Raw genomic sequence first — 21,357 nt, forward strand, 5'->3', positions numbered from 1 at the left:
GTGTTCCATCGATTACACTTCCTTAAGGTCACATAGGAGGTTGAATCCAATCCTAGTAGCCGCTTGTCGCATGTTTACCTCGGTTGGCTGGTTACTTGGGTAGATGTGTGAGGAAGGTGTTACAATATCACTAGCATTGAAACCCTTGATGATGTTATTACATGAATAAGGGAGGATGTTATCATGTCAACTCGAGGTCTTGCACTCTAAGAACAAATTTTAAATTGGCAAAACTTTTAGTGCGACTGGTCTCTTATAAGGAGGTCATCTAATATTATAGTAAACTTCCATCACACTGTAAAAATTCAATGATACATGAAGTTAAAACTTTAATATTTTTATAACTCTAAGTATTTTTTTGAGGATTTAGGATGGTTTAGAACTAGGAAAAATCCATAGGTATCGTTTCACCATACACAAAACGCAGATCATTATGGAAGTCTGATCATACTTCGAATTTTTATTGAATTCTTATAAAATTTATGGTTGAAAAAAAAGTCTTTTGTGACAAGCTTAGATCGCCCCTCCTATAAACCATCTCCATATTGCACTTGTTATATATTTTAAATTATTTACGATATCCAAACACATGTCCAATAACAATGTTAATTTACAAACAATTTAAAATAAAATAGTAATATGAAATCTTAACATAGTGACATACTATAACAAGATAAAGTATTACATCACATAGATAACAAAGATAAACAAAAAATAATTTAAAAGACGTATCACTAAAGCTATAAACTATATTAGTATCAAGTGAAAAAAATAACTTTACCCATGAATTAAAACTTCGACATGCTAATTATAAAATTACGATAGCTATGTGATGCATGTAATTCAAAATTCAAACACATTATATCTGATGCACTATATAAACGTATCACTAAAGCTATAAACTATATTAGTATCCTGAAAGAAGACAATGTATTTTAGATTCTGACCCTTGGTTTTGGGAAAAATCAGGCATATTCATGAAGCCATGGAACCCATCATTCGATCCCTCTACAACAGTCATAACCTCAGCACCAGTTTGGGTGAGATTGCCAAGCCTACCCTTGCATCTTTGGAATCTCTCCTCGCTAAAAGCCATTGGAAATGCAATTGGGAAATTTTACTGCAGGTGCCCAGAAATGGAGGAATATGCCAGAACCACCTATGCACACATCTGTGTTGAAATGGACTTCAGCGCCGGATTCCCAGCTGAAATAAACCTAATAAGTAAAGACTATGTGTGGAACCAGAAACTAGATTATGAAAGTGTCCTCTTCAGATGTCGATCCTGCTTTGAGACAGGCCATCTAGCCAAAAATTGCCCAAAAGCCTCCCAGAAAAATTCTACTAGAAAAAACCACCACAGATCTACATGGTGGGAAGGAGCACAAAAAGAACACTACACTGTCATCAAAGAAGAATACTCTAGAGAAAACTCTGAATCACAAGAAATCGGGCAAGAAAGAAACAACTCTCAAGACAAGCAGGGAGAAAGCCCCGCCCAACAAATCAACAGTGATGAGGATTCGAATACCGCACAAAATAAATCTTCATTTAACAGCAAAGCAGATCTCCTAGACCAAACTTCTTCTCCGACTATCTTCAAAAGGACGAACACAATAGACCGCGAAGCTAAGACACCAATGTCCCAAGAACCAGAAGAGATGAAGGAGATGCAAGATAAAGGAAGTTGGAAGACCGTAGAGAAAAAAAAGAAAGCTACAACACCAATCTCACCAAGAAAGACGAGGAGCCAGATAATTAAAAACTAAGAAAATTATGGGTCCAATAGACCAATTTGGTCTCAGTAGACGTTAACCACCACCACCATCATCAAGTGAAAATATATCTTTACCCATGAATTAAAACTTCGACATGCTAATTATAAAATTATGAAAGCTATGTGATGCATGGAATTCAAAATTCAAACACATTATATCTGATGCATTATATAAACGTTATAACACTTTTTCTTCGTACAATTTAATTAATAAAGAAAATGATCTTCTTCCCATAATCTAATGATACACTTTTATACGAGATTGTGATTTTTGTTGTTGTTTAAAAAACCCAAAGGCACTTGAATTTTGCAAATTAGATAAATTAAACTTATGATTCTTAAAAATCTCTACTGAATTTGGCAAAACTATCCAGAAAAAATAATAGGAAAAAGAGCCATTTTGTTTCTTGAGTTGAGCGACTCATTTTACAATCCAATATGAGGGCAATGTCTACTTCCATTCGTGCTCAATGTGGAGTTGACACATGTCTCTCTAAAAAGGAAAGCAATGCCGACAAAAAATAAGTATGCTATGCATATTTAGTAAGTTGTTCATGTGAGATAATATAATTTCATATCAACTTTAAAAGGAAGTAAAGTAATTAGAAATAAAAAATATTTAAATCTTACACTTTTCAAAAATAGTTCAACAACCGATTTAAATAAACTATATGAAGATCTATATTAACTAATTTATATCGATATTAACTTCATATATATCTATATATAGGAAAAAAATGTTAAAAGAAAATATTTTAATGTTGTATATAATAAAATCTTCAATGTCCAAAGAAAAAAAGTAATTGAAAGTTAAAAATAAAATAAAAAATATCAAATACTTCCTAATAAGAAAGGATATGGGTAATTCATTCATAATAACAAAAAAAAATAATAATATGAGTTATCAATAAAATATTTTAATAGATATATTTAAAAATATATTAATAACAAAAAACTATTTTAATCTGCACAATGTATTCTATATAGCGTTCAAAAATACAATTTAAACAATGAAAATATACACATTATAGAGATTACATATTCATTGGCATCTTTAGTAAATAAAAAGATGAATTTTTTTAAATTTTACAGTGTAAAATAGATTTAAAGCTAAACAAATTTAATCACTTAACTCATGTTAAATGTATATTGAAAATAGACTTATTAATTAAATTACATTCATCTGGTTACTTTCGTTTTTAACCCTAGCTTGATCAATAATTAATATATTTTAACTATTTACACATATATGAATTGCTGTTATTAAAATTCTACGAACCTCAATCCAACCCTAAGATGATTTTTATCCAAAGTGAATTCCCACTTTCAAACTTTCAACTCTTCACACGAGATTTTAACCGAGACCCAAAAATGAAAACAGGTCCATCAGACTGAAGAGAATAAACAAGCCCACCAGACGTGGTTCATTGGCGAAGTGGACGGACGTCTATGGTCGTCACTAGTATTCAATTCTTAAATGGCCCCATGATGTCGACGTTGGTCCCTTGATATAGGCGTTAATGGGCACGAGAGGACGATGTTTTCTTGTTGTAGAGTCACTATTCTGCAGAATCAATCTTTTCGACTCTCATAAGAACATATACTGAGATAATGTCATCTTCCTCGACCATGGCAATGGGAGCAGCAACAGTGGCGAGATCAATAGGCCTAAATGGCGGCCCTCTCACAGAGTTTTACAAACGAGCCCCCGCAGTATTAACACAGGGAGCAGCAGGTTTCTGTTGCCTGACTGCTGCTGCTTCCAAATTAGTATTACGCCACAGCAGCAGCCATCCCAAGCCTTTTGCATGGATCGGAGCAGCTCGCTGCATGGCTCACGCTGCTAGTATGTCATGCCTCTACTTCTTCAACACATTTCCACTGTTTTTTGCGTAAATAGTTTCATCCGTTACATTTTTTTATTGGAAGTCTTGGCTATTATTATGATCTTGAATGCTTTCTCGGCCGTGGGGGTTAGGGTTTAGTTTATCGTCTTCATGCCGGCTGGGGTTTTGTATTTGCTAGGTCCCTCAGTTGGGGTTTGGCAAACTTTTGGAGTCTCATTCCATTTGTTGCTTATTATTTTTACCATTAATGTTGTTGGTCATTACTGAAATCTCCGCCATTGAGGCGCTTTCAAACATTGACCCCGTCGTCTAATGGCAAATAAGATCTATCAGGTTGCCGAGAGGAAAATGTAGTTCCATAATTTCTAGTTAATGCAAGCAGAGAACAAATAAGATACCAAGAGTTTGTTTGTTTTGTTTTTAATAATCGGAGAAAGAGAGATACATAATGGATGCAGTCCATGTGTTATCTAAAGCCCAAATGTCACACGCGCTCAGTGTGCCTGGATTTTCCACCCGTCTTGGAGGCACCCAAGTCGTGTGGCACCTGGGGTCGTGTGGCACCGCAGTGTTTCAGATTTGGGGCTCGGATCTGTGTAGGCCGATGGAGTTGATTGCTCCATGTCTTATCAATGATTCCAAATAGGTAGATACTTGTCTTCTAACCTTACATACTACCGTTATTTGCTCCTTGGCATGATCTATGACCTTGTAAATGTATCTCATGGCCAATTTTCCCCTATCCACAACACCTTCATAACCTTTGTTGCTTTTTGCCTGAAAAGATTAAATGAGTCATGGTTGTCAGCTTTTGGGATCAGGGCTATAAAGGTGGTGTTGAAAGGAGGCAGGATTTGCATAGAGGTTCTGGAGTATTCAACGATTTTCAGTAGATCTTCACAAAGGAAGTCATAATATTCAAGATATAATTCAATGGGGAAGTCATTTGGGCCTACAATTTCCCCTTTTGAAATTTCCGAGGACATTTTCGAGTTCATTTTTCGTAACCTTAGCTCTTAGATTGTCATTGCCTTCTTGATTGATGAAACTAGGAAAGAACTCCACCACTTCTAATATCTGATCAATAGTAGGTCTTTTATCTTGATGGAAGATTTCTTTTTGTATTTACAACCCTTTGATGATATGTCCATGAAAGAGGAAGCAATTGTTTCATTAGGTTTTTTTAATCTCCTAAATAATATTTATGGTCTCCCAGTGATCAACAATTCTATGAAAAAAATTGGTATTTTTGTCTCCAATCTACAATCAAAGCTCCTTGCTCTTCATTCTCCACTCTTTTTCCCCATCCAAAAGAATTTTCCTTCTCTTTGCTTCAAGGTCTCAAATAGACTCCCTTTGGTCAACCAGTGTTACCCCATTTATGTCATGATCAAAAGTATTTTTTAACCTATACTCAATGTTAGCCATAGTTTTAGAGTCGCTCTCCATTTTTTGTGACTGCTTTTGAGAATTTTGTGTTTTTTGTGAACCAGATGGGAGGGGGATTCATACTAATCGCAGGAGAAAGGACACCAAGTTAGTTTAATGGCTTCATGGAGAGAGGCGTCTTCAAACCAGTGAGGGCTCAGTTTAAAGGGACTCAGACACATTGGGGGGGAAGGATTCAAGGTCAAGAACGATAGGGTTGTGATTAGAATTATATCCCATAGAGACCCACTGATGCATACAAAGATATAGATTCAATAGGATCTCCGATATGAGGAAGCAATCCAATCATTTGGCAATTTATGCGAGCCCCGATCTATTATTTGCCTAGGTGGGCATGATTTTTGGGGGAAGAATGACGACGAGCCCAACTTCTTTGAAATGTTTGATGAAAAAGTTGGAGAGGGCATCAGGAATAGGAGCTGAGGAGCCCCATATTTTTGAATTCCCTAGAGTAAAATTTAGGTCCCTATCCACAATTGCTCTATTGAAGTCAGTAGAGGGAAAATTGAAAAAAAATCATCTAGAACTCTTTCCTGTTCGAGTATGGCCCATAGATGTTGTAGCAAATAAAGGACATGCCTAGATCTTTCGATTGAAGATCTAATGCAATTCTAGATCGAATTGACTAGGTTGTATTTATCCACACACTGTGTGCATTCCAACCTATAGCGGCCCCTCGCGAACTTTTGGATGCGTTTGTAGCTAAAAAGTTCCAGTGTGTGAGGGTTTTCCTAAGTAAGATTGATACTTTCTCTCCTTCCATCGTTGTCTCTTATTGAAATAGAATTTGAGGAAATGCACTTCAACTAATGTCTTGATTGCCAACATTTTAGATGGGTTGGCTAACCCCCTGTAATTTAGGGACAAAATTTTCATTTTGAAACCATAAGAGGGGTTGATGCTCTAAGGTCCTTGAGAATGAATTTTTGTCTTCTTGAGCAAATTTCAGAATTCACTTATTATTGTGCCAAGGAGAGGATTTTAATCCTTTGCAAGAGGGCTTTTGTTCTCCTTGATTAAGAAACCCTAGTCCATTTTCGAATTTAGGAGGAAAGTCATCAGAGGGATTAGAGTTTGGGGGAAGTGAGGGGTTTGAAAAAGAGCTCAGGTTGTAATGAGGGGAAGGAGGAGTTGTTGAAGCTTCGATGCCTTGGTTTGACAGAAGGGAGATACTAGCTCAGGGAAGAAGTAGGAAAGGAGGGAATGAATGGGCTGTAGGAAAGATGGTGTGAGGATAAGGGAAGGGAGAGACCATATAGTTCCTAGGGGTCAAGGGAGGGAGTGAATCCAAAGAATGAGTGACGATAGAAGGACAAGAAATAGAATTTGACAGAGGGATTGGGAAAGAAAAGGCATACCTACAGAGGGAGGGCCCTCCAATGAAATGGTAGGTACAAAAGGCACATCCTCCTTGAAAGCTTTCAAGACAGACTGAGGTGAAGCAGTGGTTGGTGCATTCTCCTTGCGAGCTTTTTGGGAAGTTTAAAGCGCATGTGGAGGAGTGTTATGTTGAGAGAGAGACTGGAGCCACAACTGCTTGAGAAGATGGAGGAGGAGTGACATAGAAAAGAGCGTCCTTTCAAACCCATTTTCGCTTTGTTTCTCCTAGTGAGCAATCCTTGCCCAAATGGTTGTATGCATGGCATTGACCACATTTGAATGGGATGCCCTTGAAGTTCAAACTTTGATGGTGAACTAGGTGCCTTGAGCTAATTGAAATTGAATCAAGAAGACCAAAGGATAGATTTAAACCCATCAAAGTACTTGCTATGCACATATACCTTGTTTGATGAAATCAGGGATCAACCTTATAAAACAAACCGAGAGTGTTTCCAATTTCTTTGAAAAAATCCTCAGACCAAAAAATAGAGGCAGGCTAGGTAGCTGAACCCAAATAAGAATGATTGCAAGTTTTTCAGAGCGAGCATCAAAGTCTAAGAACCACTTTTTGATGAAAAGTGCATGTGAACACTAGAGCCATTGACCCTAAAATATCTTCTGGGCATCCTTCACTGATTTTGTTCTCCAACGCATCCATCCTTTTGCTAGGATCATGTAGTGGGGAATGTATCGAGGTGGTTGTAAGAAATTTGTTTTTGTCCATTTTTTGAGAACAACCATTGACATGCTTTCTCTAGCAAACCTGCCTATGATGGCGATCTCCCCCATTTTATGGATGGGCAATTGAATGTCCTTCACTAGAAGGAAGCTTGGTTCCTCAACTTTCCTTTTGATGCATTTTTTGTTTTGTTTTGGAAATCATTGATAGGTGGAGTTGAGGTAGTAGGTCGATTAGGGTTGCTGCTACCACTAAACATTTCTACTGTTAGAATACCACCTAGAAATCTTGTTTATTGGTAGGTGGGGGAGTGACAGGGTAGAAAAATTGGATAGGGAAAGGAGGCGTGAATAGGGGAGGGAGCAGTGGAGACAACTTTCAGTGGGGATCGGGGCGAGAGTGAGTCTCAAGAGGCAGGGGGCACTAGACTGAATTGGGGATAGTTGTCTGGGTAGGGTGGAGGAGAAGGATTCACATCGAGAAGGGCATTCGTCATGATGAAACTAACAAGTTTAACATACTCCCTTAGCAAAATCACCCTCAGAGATGATGACATTGCAGTTAGGAATCAGGATGTCCGTCTGTGACAGGAGGGCTTGCAAGGAAGAGGAGGGAGGTGACCATTGCAAGTGTGAAGTTGAGTGCAGGGTTGTCTAGATCTGGACCACCTTCGATGGATCAGTTGAATAACGCATGATATTATCAACTATGGTGTGAGATTTTCGAGTTGCCGAACGATAGGAGGGAGTGGTGTAGGCAGATTTGGTTTGGATTGTAGGGTTATCGGGTTTCTTCAGAATGCAGGGCCATCATCCCACAACCTCAAATCCTTGCACCCAAATCTCATAGACGATCAATTTTGATGTTTTTTTGTCTTAGCTTTTAGGTCGTATTAGTTCTTTTTAATATTTCATTCTTGTCTTTCAAAAAAATTGAATTTATTTTGATTATGGAATTATTATCAAGCCGACCTACAACTCATGTAGGCTCAGAAGCCCAACAGTCACATCTATTCAAACATCAACAGTTGTGTATAAATACAAGAGGACTTTTCCTCATTTGCACTCACTCATCTCATCACATCTCTCTATCTCTCTACTGCACAGAAAAGAGTCTTTTCTCTACTGCGCAGAAAAGGGTCTCTCTTTCACACATGTGAAGCCGGACGCTGCTGAAACTGAAGTTGCAATTGCAGATCCAAACTTTGACCAGCGTGGACCATCAAACCTCCTCTTCTGATCTGCGCTGTAGGTTCATCTGAACCTCCTCTGAAGGCTGCAACTTTTGGTGGTGGAATCAAGTCGATATGACGGATGATTTGCAAGATATCGACTGCCCTAGTTTGAAGGAAGCTGTTGAAACTGAAGCTGCAACTGCAGAAGTGAAGTTTGACCTGCGTGGACCAGAAGATCTCCTCATCTGAACTGTGTTGTAGGTTCATCTGAACCTCCTCTGAAGGCTGCAACTTTTGGTGGTGGAATCAAGTCGATTCGACGGACGGTTTGCGAGATATCGACTGCCCTAGTTTGAAGGAAGCTGCAACTGCAGAAGTGAAGTTTGACCTGCGTGGACCAGAAGATCTCCTCATCTGAACTGCGCTGTAGGTTCATCTGAACCTCCTCTGAAGGCTGCAACTTTTGGTGGTGGAATCAAGCCGATCCGACGGTCGGTTTGTGAGATATCAACTGCCCTAGTTTTGATGATGAAGCCGCTAATGCTGATGCTGTTGATCTAGGGTTTGCTACTGCTGATATAAATCAGATTTATTGTACTATTTCTCTCTGCTGAATTATTGAAGATAAAAGAAGATTTGATCAAAGGGTTTCCCCACACATTGTGGGGTTTGTCCCTGGCTAGCCGCCACATCTTGTGTCTCTTGTCTTGGCTTGTTTTCTGTCGATCGTTTAATGTTCTATCTGCACTTTACTTTATGTACATGTGATTGCTAATCTGTGGAATATAATAAGAAAAAGAAGTAAACTGTTATAAGCATAGAACATACCATAACTCAACATGGTATCAGAGCTAAGGTGAAGACAAAGCCCAAGCAAGAGCAAGAGCAATCACCGAAGAGAAGATTGGCAAGGCTATCCTAAAAGAACTATGGGGTCCTCAACACTCTTTCCTGTCGAAGACAAGCTCCATGAGAAAGTTGACTATCATGGATGGAAGATGTCTATCGATCTAACCCTAGAAGATCAAGGAGTGCTGGACCATGTAAGAGGCAATATTGTTGAGCCTCCATCAAATGCATCTGTTGCTGCCTGAAACAAATGGAAAAACGAAGAAGTCAAAGCAAAGAAGATCATCCGGGACTCTATCAACAAGCGCTTGGTGGCCTACATCTCTGACCAGAAGACCTCCAAGGAAATCTACGATAGATTGGTGAGTTTCTTTAAAGTTAATGATGCAAATTAAGTTTTATTTATTAGAAATAAGCTGAAGGAAATTCATAAGGGTAAAGATGAGAGCATGCAAGCATATTTCTTAAGAATCACCGAGATTAGTTACGATCTCCTATCTATTGGGGAGACTATTATTGATAGGGAAATGGCACTCACGACTCTTGGAGGATTACCATCCGAATGGTACGTGTTCAGGACTACTCTTCTGAATAATAATGTAATTCCTAGTTTCGAGGAATTAATGGCTAGATGCATTCAAGAAGAAACAAGGGTAGAAGAGCAAGAAATGCCCATGCCTAAAGGTCCTCCTGCTGCCTTTTCTTCTCATGCTAAGAAAAGAAATAATTTCGAGACTAAATCAAAAGGAAAGGCTGGACCTAAGGGTGGAAGAAAAGGACAATGTTACATCTGCGATAAAGCAGGTCACTATGCAAGGGAGTGCCCTGATAGAAAGGACTCACACCGGGACGATGATCAAAATCCCTTTGATGGCAATCAAAGGAATGACAAATTCAATAGCAAAGGTAAGAGGAGAGCTGGGAATCAAGGAAGAGGACAACCATTCAAGAAGGCTAGAAATTCCAGGTATGAATCTAACACTGTTGACAATAAGCAGGTTGAATATTATCTACCAGCTGCCCTATCTACCTCTGCTCCTTCAGACTCAATGGGAATTTGGCTCATTGATAGTGGTGCCTCAAGACACTTCACTGGTTACAAAGAAGTACTCCATAATCTGGTAGAGAAAAAAACCAACCTGGAAATTGTCCTTGGAGATGACATGAAATACCCCGTGAAAGGTGTAGGCAATGTTTCTCTCAAATTGAATCAAGGTGATACGATCCACTTACAAGATGTATTATATGTACCTGATCTAGAAAAGGACCTGGTGTCCATCTCGGCAATGGAAGACAAAGGCTACAAGGTAACCTTCAGCGATGGCAAGGTACATATATGGAAAAATAATGTTAAAGATGCCTTTACTCTTGGGTTTCATGTTGATTCATTATATCAGGTTGATGGAAGTCCGCTAGGTGTCATGTCTTATGACACATCTCTTCAGTGCGAACTTTGGCATCGAAGGTTTGCCCACCTTCATTATAAAGCTCTACTCGATGTAAGACAGATGGTAACAGGGATGCCCGAATTCCGTGTAGAGAAAGAAGTTGTATGTCCGGGATGTGCCGAAGGAAAGCTCAAAAGGGGACCATTCCCCTCAAGTCAAAGCAAGACCTCCGATATATTACAACTAGTTCACTCAGACATATCTGGTATGATGCTTGTGAACTCCTTGGGAGGATATTCATATTATCTTACTTTTACAGATGACTATTCTCGAAAGACCTAGATATACTTCTTGAAAAAGAAGGATGAAGTGTTCTCTTGGTTTTGACACTTCAAAGCCCTGATCGAGAATCAAACCGAAAAGAAGATCAAGATCTTAAGAACTGATAATGGGACTGAATATGAATCTAATGAGTTCCATGATTTTTGTAAAGAGGCTGGCATCAAGAGGGAGACTACTACACCATATACTCTTGTGCAGAATGGTGTGGCGGAAAGGAAGAACTGTATGATTGTGAAAGCTGTCCTGAGACTTCCAAAGTTTCTATGGGTAGATGATGTAACAATGCCTGATGTGGAGGAACCCATATCCACCTGAGCCTTCCTCTTCTAGGAAGAGGCCTTCATGGCTTAGGGGGATACTTGATGAGGCTGAAGGACATGCTGCACCCCGAGGAACCTTCCGTGAAAGTAAGAAACCTAACAGGTATCAGGGATACCTGACCATTATGAGCATGATCATACAAAATGAGCCTTCATTCTCAAATGCCGTAAAGCATCAAATATGGAAGGATGCTATGACCGAAGAACATGAGTCTATTATGAAGAATGATGTCTGGGAAGTAGTTCCCAAACCCCTGGATGAGAAAGTTGCCACTTCTAAATGGCTTTACAAGATAAAGCATGCAACAGATGGAAGTACGGAAAAGTATAAGGCTCGTTTTGTTGCTTGTGGCTTCTCCCAGAAGGAAGGTATAGACTATGATGAGATATTTGCACCTGTTGCCAGATATACGACCATCCGATCGATCATAGCCCTTGCGGCTTCACAAGGATGGAACCTACATCAGATGGATGTCAAGACCGCATTCTTGCACGGTTTGATCAAAGAAGAGGTCTATGTGGAGCAACCCGAAGGATTCGAGATTTATGATTGAAAATCTCGTGTATGCAAGTTGAAGAAAGCTCTCTATGGGCTGAAGCAAGCACCTCGAGCATGGTATGAGAGGATCAATAGCTACTTGATGAAGCTGGGATTCACTAGGAGTGAAGCCGATCCTAACCTTTATTTTAAGGTTGAAGATGACAAACCTCTCATACTGGTGCTGTATGAGAAATACCTCTTTCTAATAGGTGCAGACCCTCTCATTCACAAATGTAAGAGGGAGTTGGCTTTTGAATTTGAAATGAAGGACCTAGGACCGATGCACTATTTCCTAGGACTTGAAGTGTGGTAGAAGCAAGGGGAAATTTTCCTATCTCAAGGAAAATATGTGGTAAAGATATTGGAAAGATTCGATATGGTGGACTGCAAGCCTGTGACTACCTCGAGGATCTTAACTTTTAGAAGTTATATGGTAGTGATGTTGGACCAGATTTGGGAAATGCCTCTGAGTTTCATAAACTCATTCGCATTGATGTTCTTGGTGAACCTTCGTTCGAACATATGTTTTGTAGTTAGCATTGTGAGCTCATATTTGGTTGAGCCTCACTGGATTGATGCCAAGAATCTTCTAAGATATCTTCGTGGCACAATTACTTATGGGTTAAGATACACTGCTGGAGATGTGAGACTACTTGGATATACTGATGCTAATTGGGCAGGTAGTGTGGTGGACCGTAAGAGCACTTCTGGGTGCTGTTTCACCTTGGGATCTGCTTCGATATCTTGGATGAGCAGGAAGCAGAAGTCGGTGGCTTTGAGCACTACCGAAGCAGAGTATATTGCTGCTAGCATGGCCTCCTGTGAGGCAGTCTGGTTGCGAAAGCTCTTTAGTGAGTTGTTTGGATTTACATTGGATACCACCGTGATCCTTTGTGACAACCAGAGTGGGATTCGTTTGTCAGAGAATCTCGTATTTCATGATCGCTCCAAGCATATCAATATCAGGTACCACTATATTCGAGATATGGTGCAGCGGGGAGCTATAAGGCTCCAACATATCGGTACAGATGAACAGGTCGCCGACATTCTAACAAAGCCCCTTGGGAAAGTAAAATTCCTGACTTTCCGAGAACAACTTGGAGTTGTTCAAAGACCCTCCAATGAGGGTCCTGTATGATGCATTGAGCTCTGGGAGCTCTAGGGGGGTGCGGGGTACTTCTTGGAGTAGCATATGACCACAGGATGATTCACTATCCCTTGGTGGTATACATGTACACCCCATGGCAACATTGTAGCAGGATTGATGTGTTCTCCTGTGAGGCCTGGATTGATGTGTTCTCCATGGCGGCCTGGATTGATGTGTTCTCCATGGTGATTGTAGCAGGATTGATGTGTTCTCTTGTGAGGACGGGATTGATTAAGTTCTCCTGTCGAGACATCCTACCCATGCAGTCTGGGACTCATGGGAAGTACCTCTCATCTGATCAATGAGCAGGGAAATGAAGTTAGGGACCATAGTAGTACCAATGGACGCATCGTTGTATCTATCGTACTCCCTACGCTAGGATGACCTCCATTGATCTGGGATCAATGATACTGGTCTGGGACCAGTGGTAGGAGTGGTACATTCTATGACATTGACTTCGGGTTAGTTGAGACTGGTCTGGGACCAGTGGTACACACTCTGAGATTGACTTTGAGTTAGTGGAGGATGTTACTGGTTTGGGACCAGTGGTAGGAGTTGTACATACTATGACACTGACTTCGGGTTGGTTGAGACTGGTCTGGGACCAGTGGTACATACTCTGAGGCTAACTTTAAGTCAGTATGATACATCCTCGATCATTTCTTCTTCTTCATAATTCGGACAAAAGCAAAGCAGAACAAAACAAAAGCAGAGCAGAACAAAACAAAGCAGAATAGAGCAAAGCAGTACATACTACATATCAGTACAGGGCAGAACAAGACAAAGCAGAACAGGCAGAATAGAGCAGAGCAGGGCAAGGGTTAGGCTGCATAGGGCAGTGCATTTGACAATTGAATAGTAGCGACCGACAGACAGATTGCAGATGAATTTCTCCCTAGTTGAGAGGGAGTGTTAAAATTGGAAACTAGGGCCAAACTTCATGTGGGTCATCTTATTCATGGCTGATAATATGTTCATTAGATTCCTCTCGTCGAGAGGTGTAGGATTGATCTAAAGATTATCTGATTCCGATAAGTATTCATGGAGATATGAATTTATTTTGATTATGGAATGATTATCAAGCAGACCTACAACTCATGTAGGCTTAGAAGCCCAACAGTGGCATCTATTCAAACATCAACAGTTGTGTATAAATACAAGAGAACTTTTCCTCATTTGCACTCACTCATCTCATCACCTCTATCTCTCTCTACTGCACAGAAAAGAGTCTCTTCTCTACTGCGTAGAAAAGGGTCTCTCTCTCACACATGTGAAGCTGGAAGCTGCAACTGCAGATCCAAACTTTGACCAGCGTGGACCATCAAACCTCCTCTTCTGATCTGCGCTATAGGTTCATCTGAACCTCCTCTGAAGGCTGCAACTTTTGGTGGTGGAATCAAGTCGATCTGACGAACGATTTGCGCGATATTGACTACCCTAGTTTGAAGGAAGCTGCTGAAACTGAAGCTGTAACTGCAGAAGTGAAGTTTGACCTGCGTGGACTAGAAGATCTCCTCATTTGAACTGCACTGTAGGTTCATCTAAACCTCCTCTGAAGGCTGCAACTTTTGGTGGTGGAATCAAGTTGATTCGATGGATGGTTTGCAAGATATCGACTGCCCTAGTTTGAAGGAAGCTGCTGAAACTGAAGCTGCAATTGCAGAAGTGAAGTTTGACCTGCGTGGACCAGAAGATCTCCTCATCTGAACTGCGCTGTAGGTTCATCTGAACCTCCTCTGAAGGCTGCAACTTTTGGTGGTGGAATCAAGTCGATTCGACGGACGGTTTGCGAGATATCGACTGCCCTAGTTTGAAGGAAGCTGCTGAAACTGAAGCTGCAACTGCAGAAGTGAAGTTTGACCTGCGTGGACTAGAAGATCTCCTCATCTGAACTGCGCTACAGGTTCATCTGAACCTCCTCCGAAGGCTGCAACTTTTGGTTTGTGGAATCAAGCCGATCCGACGATCGGTTTGTGAGATATTGACTGCCCTAGTTTTGATGATGAAGCCGCTAATGCTGATGCTGCTGATCTAGGGTTTGCTACTATTGATATAAATAAGATTTATTGTACTATTTCTCTGCGCTGAATTATTGAAGATAAAAGAAGACTTGATCAAAGGGTTTCCCCACACATTGTGGGGTTTGTCCCTGGCTAGCCGCCACATCTTGTGTCTCTTGTCTTGGCTTGTTTTCTGTCGATTATTTAATGTTCTATCTGCACTTTACTTTATGTACATGTGATTGCTAATCTGTGGAATATAATAAGAAAAAGAAGTAAACTGTTATAAGCATAGAACATACCATAACTCAACAATAACGCATGATATTATCAACCATGGTGTGAGATTTTCGAGTTGCCGAATGATAGGAGGGAGTGGTGTAAGCAAATTTGGTTTGGATTGTAGGATTATCGGGTTTCTTTAGAATGCAGGGCCATCATCCCACAACCTCAAATCCTTGCACCCAAATCCCATAGAGGATCAATTTTGATGTTTTTTTGTCTTAGCTTTTAGGTCGTATTAGTTCTTTTTAATATTTCATTCTTGTCTTTCAAAAAAATTATTTTGTTGTTAATCTTTATATTTATGTTTTACTTTTTTAATCTTAGTTTTTTTTCCTAGGGAAAAAAAAGCGTAATTTTATTACTATAGATATAAAATTACATTCTGTTGATAAATGAGCAACATGTATTTAGATATATAGATCACAAGGATTTGTCCACAAAATAGGTTGTAAAGCTGTCAAAATTGATACAAAAATGATAGTTGCTATTTATTGCTACATATCCTGCTATATAGTGAGCGTAAGTACAAGTCTTGAATAATAAAGAAAAACATATACATGCGTTAGGAGCTATCATCTAAAGATACTCATAAATAGATCTGGAAACAAAAAGGCTGTCTAGTTAAGTTGATCCATTTTTATAAAGGGCCTGTGATAAAACTCGAAGAACCTGTCATTTTATGTCTCTGATATCACCCAAGTCCCATAAACCAAATTAATGCCCTCCTTAGAGGTCTATTATGACATTAAGTTCCCTATAGACAGGAGAAGCAAAGAAAGAGTTAAAAGAGTATTTTAACCTTTCTATCTCTTCCATAAGGGGCAAAATCCTTTGAATGTGACATTGGGAAGCTCCATTGATCCAGTTTATAACCAACATAGAGTCCCCAAGCACTTGCAGCGAGAGAACTTCCTTTTCTAAAGCGAAAAGAAGAAGCAATTGTAAAGCCATAAGTTTTGCATAGTTGTTTGTGCCTTCACCCCAACCCATTTTTATATGAAAATAGTGTGCCTCATCTAAAAACCGAATTGCTCCCCCTCCACATGCTCTCGGGTCACCTTGAGATGCTACATTAAAAAAAGCCCGTGGTGTGATCTTATCTATTTGAGATTCAGTAACATTTATAATTTTATGAGAGGGCTTAGGTTTGGGTAACAGGTCCAAAATGGCTAGGGACTGTGCTGCCGTAATCTCTGGTGGCACATAGCGGTCATTGAAAATAGATTTATTTCTTGCCAACCAAATGCCCCAATAGGATAACAGGGGCATAATTTTGCAATCTTTGATTGCTCGGGTGGAACACCACTAATACCAGATCTCGAGAAGGTCCTCACCTTGCCATTGGCATTCCAGTCCTAGCTTGGATGAGATAGCTAGCCATACAGACTACATATAGGAACAGGTGATCAACAAATGATTTATAAATTCCTCCACTGATTTGCATAAGCAACACCAACTGGGGCATTCTTTTTTCCTCATACACAGATTATCCCAAGTTGGAATTTTGTTTTCTAAGGCACACCACATAAACAATTTGGATTTGGCAGGACACTTGAGTTTCCATAACTGTTTCCTCCTTTCCACTCGTTCCTCCCAGATTCTATCTGCAATGAGGTGAGAGTAATCCAATTTAGGTGAGTAATCACCATTTGGTGAGAAGGTTTAGACAAGATCATCTTCCTCTTTGGTCAGTCTAATATGCACGACCCTTAAAGACCCAATGTAACAAGACCAACTTTCTTGTAGACCTTGATGGAAGCCCAACTATCTTCTTGGTAACCACCCTTGAGTCGAAAGGGAAGCGTGATTTGGGGCTGCTCCCTGATTAAGAGCGTAGAGACCTCTTTCTTGCATAAATGCAGTCAGTTCCATAGGCAAACGATGATCATTGATACTGCCAAACCACGGGTCTATTCCTACTCTAAGATGAGATCTGTCGCCTACCTTCCATGCCAGACCAGATTCAATTAAAGGAAAGGAAGTAATAACTGCTTTCCAAATAATGGAGATATTATGCTTAAGCTTGTTGGGACTTTGGATCCATTCTTCGATCGATAATGTGAATATATGCTTCCTGTAGACCACTGTTGAGCATAGACTCTGAGACTTGATCAATCACCACCCAACTTTCGCTGCAAGGGCTTTGGAGAAAAGAGGCAGGTTTTTAGGCCCCGTCCTCTACAAGCCTTCAAAATAACAATTCTGCCCCATTTCACCCAAGAAAGGACAAATTGCTTAGATGAGCTAGACCAAAGAAATTTATGACACAATTTCCATATTTTCTTTAGAATGCCCTTTGGAATCCATGAAAACGACATCTAATATACCATAATGGCCTCTATAATTGTTTTAAATAGAACTAACCTTCCTGCTCTGGACAACCAACACAAACTCCAATTTTTCAATCTCTTTTTAATCTTAGCAAGAAGCCAATACCAATCAATTGTCTTATAGGAATTTGGCTTGAGTTGAAAACCTAGGTATTTTTAACCTTCCTCCATAGTGGTCAGAGCAAAAGGGAATAACTCTTGCAATAACCGTAGCTCATCATTGCTCAAGCCAAAGGAAGATAATGTTGATTTATTGTAATTGATATTCATACTTGTTGTAACTCCAAAGAGAGAAAGCGCATCCCTGATAGCAGTAGTGCCTGTTCTCGATCCATCACAAAAAATGAGAATATCACCAATAAACAACAAGTGAGTGATATGAAGAGGAGGAGCAACACTGATTCCTTGTAAGACCCCCCCTTCTCTTGGCATCCCACAAAATTTTGTTGAGCCCTTTTGCCACTAGAAGGAAGAGAAGAGGTGATAAAGGGCACCCTTATTGAAGACCCTTTTCAACATGGAAGAAAGGAGATGCAGATCCATTGATGAGAACAACAAAAGAGATCGAGGAGATGCAGCTCATGACCCAATTAACAAAATCCAGCCCAAAACCCAAGTGAGGAAGGAAAAGTCTAATGTAGAGCATGCTGACACAATCATAGGCTTTCCAAAGGTCAATTTTCAAGATTGCTCCTTTCAGGTTCCTATGTTTAAACACATCAAATTACTCTATAATGTCCTAGATCACATTTCGATACTTCTCGAGTCTGTTAATCTTACATGAAAATTTACCTTTGACCTGCTGAATGATAAGATCAAAATCTCCGTTAACACTAAGCAATTTTACCTTTAGATCTCTTGCTAACTCAATACCTAACAAAAGGGCTTGATACTCAGCCACATTTTTGGTAGCTTTAAACTCCAATGTATAGGCAAACTTGAAAACATGAACAAGGGGAGATTTAAGCACTACTCCAACACCTTTACCATGCTTAGAATACACACCATCGAAATTCATATGCCATATTTGATTCTTCGAATCATTAGCCTTTTTAGCCAAAGGAACTATGGAGTTAGACAGGATATAATAGTTTCCAAGATTAGGTTGTTCCATTATAATCTCATTATGGGGTCTCTTGGGGTCTTCCACATGGAATCTTATTTCAGGCTGCCTATTAAGTCTAACAGAACCACTGAAGGAATCGTAGCATATGACCAATTTATCTGAATACTCCCTCCTAGATGGGAAGCCCAGTTTCTCGATAACAACATACCCCAAGCATCTGGTACATCAATCACAACAATGTCCATTACGATCATTATATCAAGATAGACAGATAAATGAACTTGTAAATCTTTAATTAAACCATGCACTTCAATTCTCTTGGAATCCATGGCACATATGTTGTGATTGTTGAAGAATGTAACTAGTGTCGGTCTTCATAATTGTATTTTGTATTTGTCAAAAGAAAGAAAAGAAAATTGTTTATAAAAGATTTTTTTATTGACTTATTAAAGCATGGGTTTCATGCTTGGGTCAATGGTCAATAGGTCAAAGCACCCATTGAGTGCTCTAGGATTTTTGTTGAGTCAAAGTCAAAATCATTTTTGTAAGAGACCCTTCTTTGGCTCCTTAAGGTCAAGAAAGAAAATTATTTTATTGTCTTATTCCTCCTCCATCAAGTTGGCCTCTTTAACAGTCTACTAGTCGGCCTCCAACAAGATGACAAGTCGACCTTAACCAATTGACAAGTCGGCCTATTATTGGACACTCCAACAACTATATAAAGGAATGAACTTGACTCAAGAGTGCAAGTTTTGATCTGCAGTTCGTACAAGAACATAAGGTAATGCGAGGGTCTAAGAGGGAGTTCTATCAAGGTACAACATCATAATATTGAAGATAGATTACAGGGGTCGAGAATGCTAGCCATAGATCAAGGATAATAGTTGCAGAATGGTAATTACAGACAGGCTGAGAGTTGCAGGAGCAAAGTAGGCCGAGAACTGTAGGAGTAAAGAAGTCTGGGAATTCTAGAAGCATAGAGAGCCGAGAATTGCAGAAGTAAGGAAGGAGACCGAAGTTTGCAAGAAGATAAGGAAACCAAAACTTTAGATGGCATGATATATTTTGTCTTCATGGGAGGCTGACTTGATGGGTGGAGGAAAATCTATGTCATGGTCAAAATAGGTCCTAGTCTATCTCAACTTGATCTTATTCTGGCTGACTTGATGGGTGGAGGAAAATTAGTGTCATGGTCAAAATAGGTCCTGGTCTATCTCAACTTGATCTGATTCTACTAAAGGAAGAGTTTGATTGGGTTTTCCCCTAGATAGGGGTTTTGCCCTCGCTGAGTGCCTACATCTTGTGTCCCTTGTTGTGATTTTCTTTGTTTGGCATTTGTCTCAATGAAAGGAAAATAATAAAATTAAAAGAAGGACTAATAAGAAGAGAAGAACAATCACAAGAAAATGTCAAAGTCTAAGAGAAATCTACCTAAGGAATCTAATCTATGTAATGCCCTTGATTTCTCAACAGTGATAGGGTCTAGAGATTCTCAAATTAAGCTGTTCCATGACCCTCTTGGTCATGACACAAGCTGATGCACTAGAATCCAACATGCAATTATATAATCGAAAACAATTAACAAGCAAAGTAATATAAAACGACTGATGATCTTTATTATCCTGATCCATACTTTGAAAATATACCGGAGCATCCTGATAGACAACCTCAGGATCCCCTTCACAAGAAACATCAACACGAGGAGCATTAATAGCCTTCAACAACTTAGACTTCTGAGAGAGAATCTTTAGAATCTCAGTGATAGGAACAAAGATTTTTGCATTATTAATCCTGTAGATTTTCCTGTAGATTCACAACTCATGTAATTTCCTAAAACACAAGACAAGAATCTACTCTACTCTTTACAGCGGAAGCTCATAAATATCGATGAAAACAATAATCGACAAGAGGAAGATAATCAATGGCACATAATACAATATTTATCCGGGGAAAGCCACAGCTCAAAACCCCTATTATCTATATTGCATTAATAAGAAATTTGAGTAGAAAATACAAAGCTTGTTCTCACTAGAACAATTCTTGCACAAGTATAATCAACTCTCTGCTCACAAGCTAGCTCAAGCCAAACCTTAGCCTATTTTGCTGCTCTCCAAGCCCCTACTTCCTTGCACCATTCTTGGTCAAAGAATCTGGATGAATACAATATGCTCTACTCAACCTGCACAAGTATTTCGTATCCTCTGTTTGATGACTTCCTTTGGCCAATACTTAAGCCAAATTCCTAGCCCTCAAGCTTATGATTCGTTGCACAATCCTGAGAGAATTATCATGTATTTAAAGGGAAATCCTCACTCTATAACTGTGCAATCCAAACATAGGTCCTCAACTGATTGCATGCACCATCTGTACAACTTGGAAAATTATACAACTGATAGTACACTGTCCTTGCACTCTAGTCTCAATTGGGTCTTCCTCTGAACTGACATGCATGAGTTATTCTTGAGTGAATCTTCAGTTAGCTGGTGTGGCACTGAGGATGCACTAGTGCACCAACTCACTACTAGACCTCTACTAGTTCCTCCAACAGTTAGAACTAGTTTAACTGACTATAACTCAGTTAGACTGAGTTATCTAATTACAACTCAAATAAACTCAATTTGGACCCCTAAAACTTAGGGATCACACTTACATGACTCTAGATAGACTTCCAACTCAAATTTCCTAAGTTAACTAAGTCAACTTAACTTAGTTAACTATTACAAGTTGCTATGAGAAAAGAATTACAATTTTAATTCACAATTAATTCAAGGACAAATTAAATT

The 21,357-nt window shown here is 39.5% G+C and overlaps 1 protein-coding gene across 1 annotated transcript in view; it reads left to right on the top strand.

The window, feature by feature from the left end:
- The first annotated feature begins 3,257 nt into the window (after positions 1-3,257).
- Positions 3,258-21,357, top strand: part of LOC149248580 (reactive Intermediate Deaminase A, chloroplastic-like) — a 100,376-nt gene continuing 82,276 nt past the window's right edge. Inside the window, exon 1 of the mRNA XM_089458472.1 lies at positions 3,258-3,623. Coding sequence (XP_089314598.1) covers positions 3,389-3,623 — 235 coding nt within the window. The 5' untranslated portion in view covers positions 3,258-3,388. The remainder of the gene's footprint in view (positions 3,624-21,357) is intronic.

Source organism: Pinus tabuliformis, chromosome 7 (assembly GCF_031772625.1).
Source record: "Pinus tabuliformis cultivar Carrire ecotype Pingquan chromosome 7, CPIR1, whole genome shotgun sequence".
Taxonomy (NCBI): Eukaryota; Viridiplantae; Streptophyta; class Pinopsida; order Pinales; family Pinaceae; genus Pinus; species Pinus tabuliformis.